At 35.3% G+C, this 13,762-nt stretch overlaps 1 protein-coding gene across 1 annotated transcript in view; it reads left to right on the top strand.

The window, feature by feature from the left end:
• LOC149780897 (mRNA (2'-O-methyladenosine-N(6)-)-methyltransferase-like) overlaps positions 1-13,551 on the top strand; it is a 73,471-nt gene extending 59,920 nt beyond the window's left edge. The window contains exon 14 of the mRNA XM_089937992.1: positions 447-13,551. Coding sequence (XP_089794118.1) covers positions 447-600 — 154 coding nt within the window. The 3' untranslated portion in view covers positions 601-13,551. The remainder of the gene's footprint in view (positions 1-446) is intronic.
• Positions 13,552-13,762: the final 211 nt, after the last annotated feature.

Below are 13,762 nucleotides of genomic sequence, written 5' to 3'. Positions count from 1 at the left end.
ATGATAAAGTCATACTCCAGAGTTTTAATCATTTGGCTGCATCACTTTTCAGTTCATAAAAAATGTCAATACTATCCCATATACAATGAAATGGGACATTGACATTAATGGGTTATTTTATGGCAGGGGCCAGTATATCAGAGTTTGATTAGTATTAAATAGTCCTTATTGGGACAAAATATTTGTCCAGTATGTCGAGGTGGCCAGATTACAAAAGGGTTTGTTTACAGGAGTTGCACTGTATATAATTAACCACTGCCAATTTATGTCTTGCCTGTGAAAAGAAGCTTACAGAGGAATCATTTTGTTGGCATCAGCTTTTTCATTGTCACAAAGATTTGATTTAACTGTAAATTAGATAAGATTTTGTCAGGCTTTCCTGTTACAGACAAGATACCTTGTTTTGCCAAATACCTTTACATAAACGTAAATTCCTTTTTCCACAGGGATGAAATGAGCATCAAGTCTTTTCATGGAACATTAATTGTGTTTCTTCAGAATGATTCTGGATTTGCTAGATGGGGTCCAACACCAGAGAGAATAAAGGAATTAATTTTGGCTGCCAAACCAAGAGATACTGTTAATCCTCCAGCCAGTTAGGGGTCTGCACCTCTTAACTCTGCATACTTTCAAGTTATTGTCATTAGCATCTGTTTCATCCATCCATTATTGCTGCTTTCAGACTCACTATAATGCAAAGCAGTTAATAAAGAGCAACTCTATGATTAGATGAATGTTTCTGTCATTGTTTTCAGTCACATTAAGGAGGACAAACACAGTTTTGTATTTTTATTTAATGTTCCTGTAAGGAATCATCATGTAACAGTTTGAATCATGTGTTTAGAAGATGGTACTGGGTATTCATTTTTAATTGAATGATTGAGTTACGATTGATCTAACATATTGTTTCTCTTTTTTCTGTCATTCTTTTTTGCATGTGTGCATTCTGGTTTTATGACCAACTTTTTCAGTGACTGGAGGTTTGGCTCATTGATGCTGATCCTTTAGGAATCTTTAAATCCTGAACAGTGTATCTATATTTTTGTATGTAGTAAAGATGATACTAGTTTTATGTGAGAATTAAATTTTAAGCTGTTTATATAAGTATGAATAAATATGTATGTACTTAATTTTATACATTTAGCAACATTTGTACTTGTAATTCATCCTAGAGGTTGGTGTTTATCATGTCATTGTAATTATCATTATAGCGTGTGATTTATTCCGATATATTGTCTATCACAAGAAAGATGAAATGAGTCCAAAATATTATGGCTGATTCAATTTGCTTGCTTAACAACAAAAGAGAACCTCCAGAAGAATCTAAATATCCAGTTACAGTAGCGCAAGATAGCAGTCTCTTTTACCAAATTTAGTTTCTTTTAGTAATTATAGTCATAAAATATGACTAACATTAGTAGCAAGGTATTGATTTATTTATAATGTATATACTCATTTACGAGTCCAACTGCAAACCACACAGATCCAGATGTGCCATCTGTGCTGGTAGATCTTTATCTGTGCATTTTTTTAGGAGTAATCGGTAGAAGAAACAAGATAGACCCTTATCTGCAGGTGCATTATGCTAAGGTAGATCAGGATCTTTGTTGTTTGCAGTTTGACTCAACTTACATGAGTGAGTATTATATGGTATATCATTGGAGGCAAATCAGATTTATAAATGAATTGTTGTTAATAATTGAAGTACTATTAAGACTGCTTTTAAAAGGAAATCACCACGATAATTCCTCTAGTAATGTTAATATAAATTCTCTAGGGTCACATAAAGACAGGCAGAGCTATATTATAAAGAGTAATTAGAGCCATCTCTTTACATTAATATAAAGGACCATGAATATCATGGAATTCCTTCTGATCTAATGTTAATTAATAATGGTTTAACCATTCAGGCCGTCAGTGTGTTTAATACTTTCACTTGGATAGTTGTGATGTTGTTGGTTTTTGGTTTAATGCCACTTCTCATTGCAAGATAGGCTATACATGTTGGCCAGTATAATTTGTGAGGAGGAACCCAGGAAAACCTCAGTAAGAACAACTGACTCACAGGAACCTACTGTCAGTTTTCTCACATGCACACATTGGCTAAGCCTGAAACTTGAACCTATGCGGAATGAAGGTGAGATGACAGTGATCTGTAAAGGCAATGCCTAAGACCACTCATACCCCACCCCTCCTTTCACACAGTTGTGATAATAAAGTGGCAATGCCTAAGACCACTCATCCACACCCCCTTTTACACAGTTGTGATGATAGAGAAAATGGCATTGCCTAAGACCACTCATCCCTACTTCCTTTCACATAGTTGTGATGATAGAGAAAATGGCAATGCCTAAGACCACTCATCCCCACCCCCTTTCACATAGTTGTAATGATAGAGAAAATGGCAATGCCTAAGACCACTCATCCCTACCCCCTTTCACATAGTTGTGATGATAGAGAAAATGTATACATTATATAATCTTGATTTGGCATTTTTATTTTGAGCTTGTCTTTCCTAATGAGAGTGAAGGTCTGAATCTTCAGACTGTATGAGTCTGTATTTGGAGTTCTTCATATGTTATCCAGTCATAATATAATATGATTACATTCCCTGTGTTGAAATCCAGTCCTCATTGGCTAGAAAAGACATTTACAATGACATTTGGCTTGTTTTAGCAACAGGTGCATAAGACAATAGCTTGCCAAGGAATCAGATGGGAAGTAGTCCGATACAGGAATTGGTGCTGATTCAGTTACTACCTCTGCTGATGCTGAGAATCATGCTTTCCTTCTCAAATCCTCATAAGCACCAGATTCATGTGTACCTTTTTGTCAGTATAGTGATTCTTTATGATTTTCTTGTACCAAAACAATTTCACATTTCATTTGTCCAACTTGATTCAAAACAAGATTCTTGTAATGAGTTATGTCAAGCAGTTGTTGTTATTATATGGCATACGGTCATGATTTCATGCATACGATTTCCATAGTCATTTTTCTTTGTTATTATTAACACCCACTTGACAGTAAGTTCACTGGGATGCTCTGTGTGTACCATCTGCTCTGGTGGCCTAAGTGGTTAGAGCTTCTGCCATGGCTGAGGAAGGTTGCAGGTTCGATCCCTGGCCAAGTCATTCGAAAGACTTATAAAAATGGTACTAGCAGCTGCCTTGCTAGGTGCTCAGCATTAAGAGGTTAGTGTTAGGCCTGGTGTCAGGATAATGTGACAGGGACAGACATGATGCTAAATGTCAGCAGCATGATGCCCCAGTGCTAGACATCACTATAAACTGCCGCATTGCATACATCATAGTGATATGACTGAAAATGTTTTAAAACTGCGTTAAAAATCTAAATCAAACACACACAAACACACATGTATTCATACTGGTATGAAGATATACAGGCAACTGACTCTTTCCAGGAATTAAGTAGGGTGATCGAGAGAGCTAGGAACCCAACAGAGGAAACTAATAGAATAAGAGATGGACCAAATTGCTCAAATAAGAAGACTTTGAAAGCATATTTGAGAAAATGGAGAGTTTTCTCCAGGTAGTGTAAGTGAAAACATGTCTCCTTTAAAAGTCTTATTACAACCATTAGCTAACTTTCTCGTTTAGGTATTTATGGAAGAGTTTACTCCCATTACAATCAAGGGCTACAATTTCACAATTTCGTACATGTTTGGACATCATGGAAGCAAGAAAAATAGACCAGAACAAAGACCTCTCCGACCTTTGAACTTTGACTTGTCATGATTGAAGCCTTGAGAACTTTATCTATAATGGAATCTTCCATCTGCTGTAACATTATTGAATAAGGCAACCTTCAAACCATTGTCGAGAGACGTGTCTCTCATACAAAGTTTCCTAGTTATGTAGCTTACAGTAGGCAGGATCAGTGAAATAATCACCTGTGTAAACTATGTGTATTTCTGCCAGGTTCAGTTTAACTCGTAATGCACCCTGCTTTTATTGCCAATGTTAACCTTTGTCTTGAAACCCAATTTATTCTTGGACCCTTTGCCACAAGGACAGGACCTTGTAAGGGTTCTGATGTGGTACCTAAAACGAACTGAGCTGGTCAGAAGAGGGAGATCCTGCAAATTGTGCCATGTAATGATGGAAGGAATGATATATCAGCTCTGGCTATCTCAACCTGGATCCTCTCAGCTTGTAGTAAACTTACTCAGGACCAGATGAAAGTCTTGCATATTTTGGCTTATGAGCCCAACTGCTGTCTGACTGACATCATCCAAGTCATGGGATGGTGATCAGAGAAAGTATCCTCAAGTTCTTTTCTGGCTATCCCTCTTAAGTCATCCCTGTGTTTAAATCCCTAGAAAAGCATGTGCATCCACTCTAGTAGTAACTGATGAATTAATGGAAGTTGGCACCAATCCGGGTATGCAAGGGAATACTTACTCTTGTCTGACTCCCACCTTGGCAGGTAGACATTCTAGCATTTCTTTTGTTAAAACAAGCCAAAAGACATGATAAACAGCTTTTCTGGAATGGGAGGGCTGCATTTCTGTCATCCTGGATGCATTACTAATGTAGTGTCATTAGACAGATATTATCAAAGAAACTTATTTTCCTGAAAAATATTGGTTCTTATGTCTTTTGCTTTACTTTTCAGTTGAATACGGGAAGTTGCTTCTTTAAATTTTAGTGATATTTTAGGTCTGCTGGTTATAGACCAGAAGAGCTTATGAGATGGCCTGTTGTCAGTCATCTTTTAGTACATGGTTATTACTCCTCTTAAACTATTTGTAAGATTACCATGAAATGTGAGGCCTCGAGTGGCCGAGTGGTCTAAAGTGCTCACCTTCCGGATCACTGCCATCTCACCTCTTTCTGCATGTGTTAGAGTCTCAGGCTTAGCTAATGTGGGTACGTGAGAAGGCTTGCCAGTAGCTTCTCATGGATCAGTAGTTCTTCCTGGGGTTTTCCAAGGTTCTTTCTCCATCAGTTATACTGGCCGACATGTATAGCCTATCTTGTGCTGAAAAATGGTGTTAAGCCCTACAACAACAACAACAACAACCGTGAAATGTTACATGTTCGGCTTGGACAGTCAATATGGCCACCACCAAGGTCATCTTGAAAATCTTGTTATCACTACTCCTTGTGAATGGATGGTCATTTCAGCATGGAGATTTCACACAAAAAAACTTCCTATGATGTTTAGTTGGTCCACAATGAAAATGGTGCTGATGTCCATATATGGCTGCCACAGTGAAAATTTTGTAGTTGCTTCTCCTCCAGAAAAGAAAGTCATATCATTTTGATGTTTTCATCAGAAGACTTCTTATGATATCCCCAATAAAAATGCTGCTAACTGGACATTCAATATGACCACCATGGTGGCCATCTTATAAATGTTGTTACTGCTTCTCCATCAATGTCATATCAACATTAGGTTTTCACTAAAAGACTTCTTATCAGCATGGGATTGCATCTGAAGGCTTCATATGCCATCTAATTGGTGTTAAATAAAAAGTATGCTGATGTGTTATGCATTATACCCAGCAGAATGGCCAGCTTGAAAATTATATCACTACTCTTAAATGGAAAGTCATATTGGGTTTTCACCAAAAGACTTCTTACGATGACATGGTTAGTACTAATGAAAATGGTGCCCATCCAGTATGGCCACCATGATAGGTATCTTGAAAATCTTCTATTGCAGTTACTCCTCCTAAACGGAATGTCATATTGACATTGGATTTTCACCAGAGGACTTATGATAATTGGTTGGTCCTATGGGTACCACCAATATGGGTACCATGATATTGAAAATCTTGTCACAAATTCTCCTGAATGGATGGTCATGACAGCATATGCTATTTTCACCAAGTCTTCTGTGTCTAGTTTGTCTTAAATGAAAATAGTGCTGATCGTAATCCAAAATAGATGTGATAGTAGTTAATTTAAAAATCCTATTGCACAAGCGTATCAGAGCTTGTATCAACTCTCAGCAGGTGAACAGAAAAAATGGTCTTATAAGTCATGGAAATTATTTTCAGGTTGTAGAGTATCAGGCCCTCCGAGGAACTCTTTTTTCTATTTCATCATATTAATTGTGGACAATTTTAGCAAATTACATATGTGTAAAATAGAGACTTAAATCCGTGATAATGATTTTATGTTGAAATAGCAATATGATTATATGCAACACTCTGTGAACACTAGCAACTGAAGTGATTGCTCTCTTCCAATACAAGGGAATTATCAAAGCAAAATAATATGAAATCAAAAACCACAGCAATGGAGGTTTAAGAAAAGATAATATACATAACACAAACCACAGTTTTTTTTTTTTAAATCCATGGTCCATCTACTCACTTGGCAGCATAACATTGTGCTTATAGGGTTCAGACCATCTTCCATAAACTTCAATGTTAACGTTTAAGGAAAGAAAATATTTTGTACACTACACAAGTACATCTTTCTTGCATTTCTTCAGAAAAGTATCCTTGAAGTGGGGTAATGATAACATCATCAGTTTTGAACCAGGTAGGTTCAAGCTAATTCAGGCCTGCTGAAAAAAATAGGAATTGTGCATGTACACAGACAAAATGTATGTAGAACTTTAAAGCACTGATAACATTTTTCATAAATTAAAAGAGAAATTCTGTGCTGATTTTAGAGCCAATCTCTTGACCTCCAAATATTTAGTGCAGTATATCCAATTTCTGCCACTTCGAGACTCTTCTGTGATTTAATCAACAATCTGTAGTCTGATGCCTGAAAAATTATGGATACCATTGTCCAACCCAAACTCTGGAATCTTTTTATGCCTTTATATTATGTTCCAAATCTTTAATCACAGAACTTTGATAAATACAGTTTTCACAAACATTAGTTTGTTTGCAAAAATTGAATACTCACTAATTGATTTTGAATTGAAGTATTTCAAAGAGGCAGAAGAGTTTCATAGAGGAAAAGATTTCTAATTGAATAACTGGAAGAGGCGTCTTCGGGTATTGCAGATTGAACCAGCCATTGGTTTCATTTTGATTTATACGTAGATTATAATAAAATGTATATAGTGGTGCTCTCATTTCATTTGAATCTGTATTGCATTATCCATGTAGAGTAGGTCTGCATGGTTTGTAAAAACAATCACGATAAAATCAATTATTTTCATGGCTATTAATGTAAATTATTATAGAGCTATACATACATATATATATATTCATTGTTGCCAAAATGAAAGTGTTTTAATATAGTGTAGAAAAATATTTGTCTGCCATTGTGTATTCAGATTGAGATTTATAAGTTTGTTTTATAAATATAGATTTTATGATGATATGTATGTTTTAAAATGAATTGAAATGTGAAGTTGCGTGTGGATGTAATTTATTTGATGAATTTTGTAATCTTGATGGCAGCTCTTTTTAAACTGATATCGACTACTGATTTTGAAAACAAGAGGCATCTTGGACATAAAAAATTCATAAAACTTAGTCATTTCATTCATTGATTTATGATTTCTAACCTGATTGTTGCCAGGTTGTCACAAATAGTCAACTTGTTTTTGTTTCAAATCAAATGGGAGTTTCTTTAGTAACAATGTCACCATATATGTATGGGCAAGTCTGTGTTTTCAAGCAACAGATGTAGTTCACCATTTTTGAAAAACTCGGTTATTCTGTACATTTTGGAGTTACATCTTTTTGAATACATGTATACAAGAGTTCCTCATTTTTGTTTGCTCAGTTTGTTTTAGAATTATTAAAAACTGACATTACAAATATTGGATGCAGATGACACAGTTTTGCTGAAATGGACTGTTCTTGTAACCAGAAAAGGACAGTGAACTGTGTTGTCTGCTTGTCTTCCATTTGCTTTGAAATGCCAATAAGTCAGCAGTGTTAGGGACCTATTAGTGGCAATCAGGTTAATGAATGAAATGACTATGTTTTGTACATTTTTCATAGCCTTGATGCTTTGCGTTTTTAAAATTGGTATTGGGGTACAAATAAACGGTATGAATACTATAATAAGTATTTGGAAACATTTTTAGTTACAAATTGTGGGCTTATCAGATAAAATTAATTTTCATTAATTACTGTCTTTGGTGGGAATGTAACTAAAACGTAATTTTCACAGTTATCTGTAATCATCCCATATTATTATTATCTCTATTGTTGAAGCAGTGTTTACAATTTGTTTCTCCAGTTTGAAAATATATGGAAAATTGAGAGATGTATTCATGTTTGCACTGTGTTAAACAGTTCTTAGTGTCTGATTGTAAGGACTGGAAAATAGAGAGAAATATTTGTTTGCACTATTTTACAGTTCACAAAGTCTGATTGTAAAGGACAGTTCAACAGGTTGTGGGATGTTTATTCTCACGTTTGAGGAATGTCATGCTGTAGGAAACAATTCAGTGGAATCTTTGGCATGTTTCTACTTTTAATTGATGTTGGGGATTATTGGTTGAATTAGGAGGAGAAAAAAATGGTTGAAAAATCAGATACATTTGTAAATGTCCTTAACCCATGTATTTAATCGAAGTGTATTCCCCAGAAATTGTTGCATTTTCTCTTCAAATTCTAAGTCACATTTATTTAGATCCAGCATCCCTTTCTGTATTTGTACAGTGTTTGTAAAATAATAAATAAATAGCAAGTGGACACAAAGAAGCAATAGTAATAATACTAAAAGTAGTTTTATATCGTACCAGTCATTCTGACCTTATTGTTCTGATTTTTAAAATTTATTTTCACCATGATCTCAAAGTAAAATTTATTGATATCTCCTATTATCATTCATCACTTGTTTCCATTTGATGTTGACTCATTTTGGAAGTTATGGTTCTTTTCTTATCAGTTTTTATACAAACATAACTACACTGACAGTTTTTTATGGCTTGGTTGGATTTCAGTATATATATGGTTTTCAATATATATATATATATATATATATATATATATATATATATATATATTCATTCATTCTCTTTTGCCAGGTATAGTTTATGTTACTCATAATAGGAACAGACTAAATGTTCTTACTAAAAATTAGTAATAAAGTATACCTCAACTGGCACTAGAGGTAATGTTCGATAAGGGAGGCAACTGATATTTAGGTGAATTATTAGATCTTGTAGTAGTTACCTCCCATGGATACTGTACTGATCATGGCACTAAAACCAATGACAGAAAATGCTTTAAAACGGAAGTCAATTTCTCAAACAGTGTGTCAGCCGGTAGTATAAATTCTCCAGTGACATGAAAAGCAAAGTTAGAATATCATATAAACATTATTAAGAGCAGTGTTTTATTTTATTCTCAATACTTGGATCACATTGTGTGTGTGTGTGTGTGTGTGTGTGTGTGTATATATATATATATATATATATATATATATATATATATATATATATATATATATCAGCTGTAGATGTTGCAATTTAGTTTAGTGCAATGTTCATTTCCTGTTTCTTTTTCGTGTGCTTTTAAGTTGCATTAAATCAGGTAGCCATTATAGGCATACACTTCAGTGACTTTGATGTTGAAAAATGTTGTATTGATCGGCAACAGTTCTTGTTGCACAAGTTTCAAGGCAGCAGCTTTAACACTCTCTTCAGGTTTCTAGGGGAATAAATAACATTTTACTTGGATGCAACCATTTAACTGATGTCGTAATCAGTAGGATTGGTTATTTCTAAACAATGTTGTACACACTAACGTTCATTAGTGTATAGTATGCAAAACAGTAAGCAAGCTGCAGTGAACAGTATACATTACACTATCCAGCCACTGTATGTGGAAGCATTGACGGTAACTGATATGGTATGGTATCTGTCAACATCTCAGGGTATTTAATAAGTTTTGGAGTCCATCTTTGATTTTGTCCGGTTAATATAGGATGGAGAATAAATTAATACAGTTATTTCAGCATCAAACAGAATACACATCTGGCATCTGTGAATACACATCTGGCATCTGAATAAAGTTAGTCATCACGTCATTCCATCTGCCTATAAATATCGGTGACAAATTATAAGGTGGTGAAAGTTTTAATTTTCACATTGAGGATTTATTAAAGGGATTTATTTAATCCTTTTATACCGATGGTCTTATTTTCCTCCATTTTAAGACAGTATATACATGTATACCTAATACAACACCTAAATTGCCATGTTCACAATACCATACGGCATGTTTGTGTAGTTTGGATTTTTAACATTGTTATAACAATTTTTCAGTCATATTGCTATGATGTCTGCAATGTGGCAGTCTTATGCGATGTTTAGCACTGAGGCATCATGCCACAGACATTTAGCACAATGTCCCATCCAGTCACATTATCCAGACACATACCAACCAGTCCTAACACTAACCTCTTATGTTGAGCACCTAGCAATGCAGCTGTTAGTACCATTTTTGTCTTTGGTATGACTCAGCTGGGGTTTGAATGCACGACCTCCCACATCCAAAGCAGATGCTCTAACCACTAGGCCACCAAAGCGGTCACCTAAAGTGTAGTGGACAGGATACAATACTGCACCCAAAGAAAAATGTATACAATACATCATGTACAGTACAGCATACACAATAGAGTGTAGAACCACTACTACAGTGGATAATATGGATTGAGTATGTCAACTTCAGTGCACAGTATGAATTATAAATAGCATAAACTGGAGTGTACAGCATGCATTATAGCAGGTCAGACTAGTGTACAGTAAACAATAGGCAATACAGTACCCAACTAATGTGTGTAGTTTAGCATCACAACAACAGTGTACAGTAAGCAGTACAGTACCCATCTATTGTCTGCTGTGGTGTGCAGTACAGTACCTAACTGACATGTGCAGTGCAGCATCACAGCAATGGTGTACAATATGCAATATAGTAACTCAATGTGTGCAATGTAGCATCACAGCAGTAGTGTACAGTAAGCAGCACAGTACCCATCTATTGTCTGCTATAGTCTACAGTGTGCAAATACAGTACCAAACTGATGTGTGCAGTGCAGCATCATAGCTATAATGTACAGTATGTAGTACAATATATCACCCATTCTGGGTTCATTGTTTTTGTCAGTAACTAGTTAAAAGTCATCAAACCTGATCTTGACTGGGAGAAAAATGATTCCCAGGTGTCTTCCATATACAGATAGCCTTTTTAATAAAGGTTTGCTTTGTATTTAGTAGTTTTAAGATATGTCAAAAATTGCATGCTGTCGGCTGCCAAAAATAAATTATATCTTTATACAGGGTTTTTGTCAAGAAGGAAGATTTAGAATCAAATATGCTATAATTGTCAAGTTTATCTTAACAGTAGCATAACATGGCTCTCAGTTTGGCATGGTTGTCCATTCATCCAGTTACTTACAGCCTAGATTAACCTCAGCTCTATGGCTTGGGTTTCCATGTCATCTATGCACACCATAGATAAACCTCAGTACTTTGGCATGGTTGCCTATTTGTCCAGCTACCAACACCCTTGATTAACCTCAGCACTTTGGCATGGTTGCCTATTTGTCCAGCTACCAACACCCTAGGTTAACCTCAGTACTTTGGCATGGTTGCCTATTTGCCCAGCTACCAACACCCTAGTTTAACCTCAGCACTTTGACATGGTTGCCTATTTGTCCAGCTACCAACACCCTAGTTTAACCTTAGCACTTTGACATGGTTGCCTATTTGTCCAGCCAACAACACCCTAGTTTAACCTCAGCACTTTGACATGGTTGCCTATTTGTCCAGCTAACAACACCCTAGTTTAACCTCAGCACTTTGACATGGTTGCCTATTTGTCCAGCTAACAACACCCTAGTTTAACCTCAGCACTTTGACATGGTTGCCTATTTGTCCAGCTAACAACACCCTAGTTTAACCTCAGCACATGGGTATGTTTGTCCATCCGTCCAGCTACCCACACCCTAGATTATTCATTTTTTAGAATCTTTGTCACTAAATGAATGAGGGCATCAGAATGGGGGGGGGGCTCTTGTTTATATAATTTTAGTTTGATTTCAAATTTGAAATACCGTTTCTTTTAATAGTTTTAATCATTGGATTTATTAGAAAATCCGTTCATTATACATTATGTATCAGATATAATATGTACATATTTTTTCACATTTGCTACAGTGTGTTATTTATTTTACACCATTTTGTTTATTTGCAAGACATAAAAAATTATTTGAAGCTTTTTATACAGTCATCATATAATCTAAATATATGTTTCACTACTTTAAGTTAAATATGAAGATGATTTTGTAAATACATATTGTTTGTGATCCTGCTTGCTATATGATGAATTGTTTTTACTGTTGTAAATTTTAGAGCTGGAGTGAAAGTGTAATTGTGAATTTTTTAATATTATTTTTAAAAAATCAAAGAAGCAAGTAAATTTAACAAGACATGTTTTTGTTTTTATTTTGTACAGGACTGGATGCATTAAGGTTTTTAGAAATTTGCAGCATGTAAAAGTACTAAATATGAGGTAGATACTTTGTATTAGAGCATTTCATTTGCATATCATTGCAACAGCTTTTCAGTAATTGTAACATGATTTCTGATTGGTTAAATGTCAATGCTTGTGGCAGTTGTTGTTGTTGTTGTGGGGTTTAACACCATTTTTCAGCACAATAGGCTATACATGGCGGCCAGTATTAATGGTGGAGGAAGAACCCGGAAAACCCCGGAAAGAACCACCGACCCACGAGAAGCTACTGGCAAGCTTTCTCACATGCCCACATTGGCTGAATCTTAGACTCAAACCGCCGCAGACAGAGGTGAGATGGCAGTGATCCGTAACGAAGAGCACTTTAGACCACTCGGCCACTCGGGGCCCCGCTTGTGGCAGTAAAATCCAGTCAAAACTTGATCACAAATAGTATTAAACTCTGAGCCATCAGACTGTACACATTTTATAAAAATTTATTCCAAGTTGCTCAGTTAGTATGAAAAAGATACAGATTTCTAAATTGCATCTCGTTGTGACTACTCATTATTAAAAGGTCATTCCCTGGGTCCCAGCTATATTTGATTGGAACAACCCTGAGTTCTGTTTCATGAAATTCAGTCCAGATTAGATTTTTATGCTATTTCATATTTTTTATAAAACCTTTATAACAGGATTAATCAAACAGCCAATTAACATAACAAATTAAATTTTATGGCACATTTGTTTTCACATGAAGCTGAGCTAATTGGATTTGCATACCATTTCAGAATTGTTGCAATTGTTAAAAACTTTTAAACTTTTACACCCAGACTATTTGGACGAAAAACATTTTAGCAAAATCGACTAAAGACAGACAGAATGGACTTTGTACTCCTGTTTATATGCAGATGACCAGGTTAGAAGATTTTCTTGCTATTATGGCAATATTTTAAGTCTGTGTACCTGCAGATACAGTCTTTATGCATGCAGAGGGGCCATATGTGTTTTATGAAAAAAATAAATGTGGTTAATTAGTTGAACATTTTGAAATGCCTGTCAAAAGGCAGAGTGTATACAATTGTCATGTCAAATCTCTTACCTGTTTTTTGTTTTCACACAATAAATTTGGTTTTACATCATCTACTTTTACTGAATTTTTTGGATAGCTTGCTCCAGGGGTAAGGAAGAAGCCCATTGATTTTGGAAACAAAAGATCCAAGGTCAAGGTCATTGACTGAAAGAAGAAAAATAGTTTCTGCACAGAAACATTAGGTCTGCATCACATATCTGGACCATGCATTTGGGTAAGAACAGAACTTGTTATTTTTGGGATTAAGCAGTCAAAGTCAT

Source organism: Sinohyriopsis cumingii, chromosome 16, assembly GCF_028554795.1.
Source record: "Sinohyriopsis cumingii isolate HCF-2022 chromosome 16, ASM2855479v2, whole genome shotgun sequence".
Taxonomy (NCBI): Eukaryota; Metazoa; Mollusca; class Bivalvia; order Unionida; family Unionidae; genus Sinohyriopsis; species Sinohyriopsis cumingii.
The sequence above is the reverse complement of the archived record's forward strand: the minus strand, read 5'-3'. Positions and strand labels throughout refer to the sequence as shown.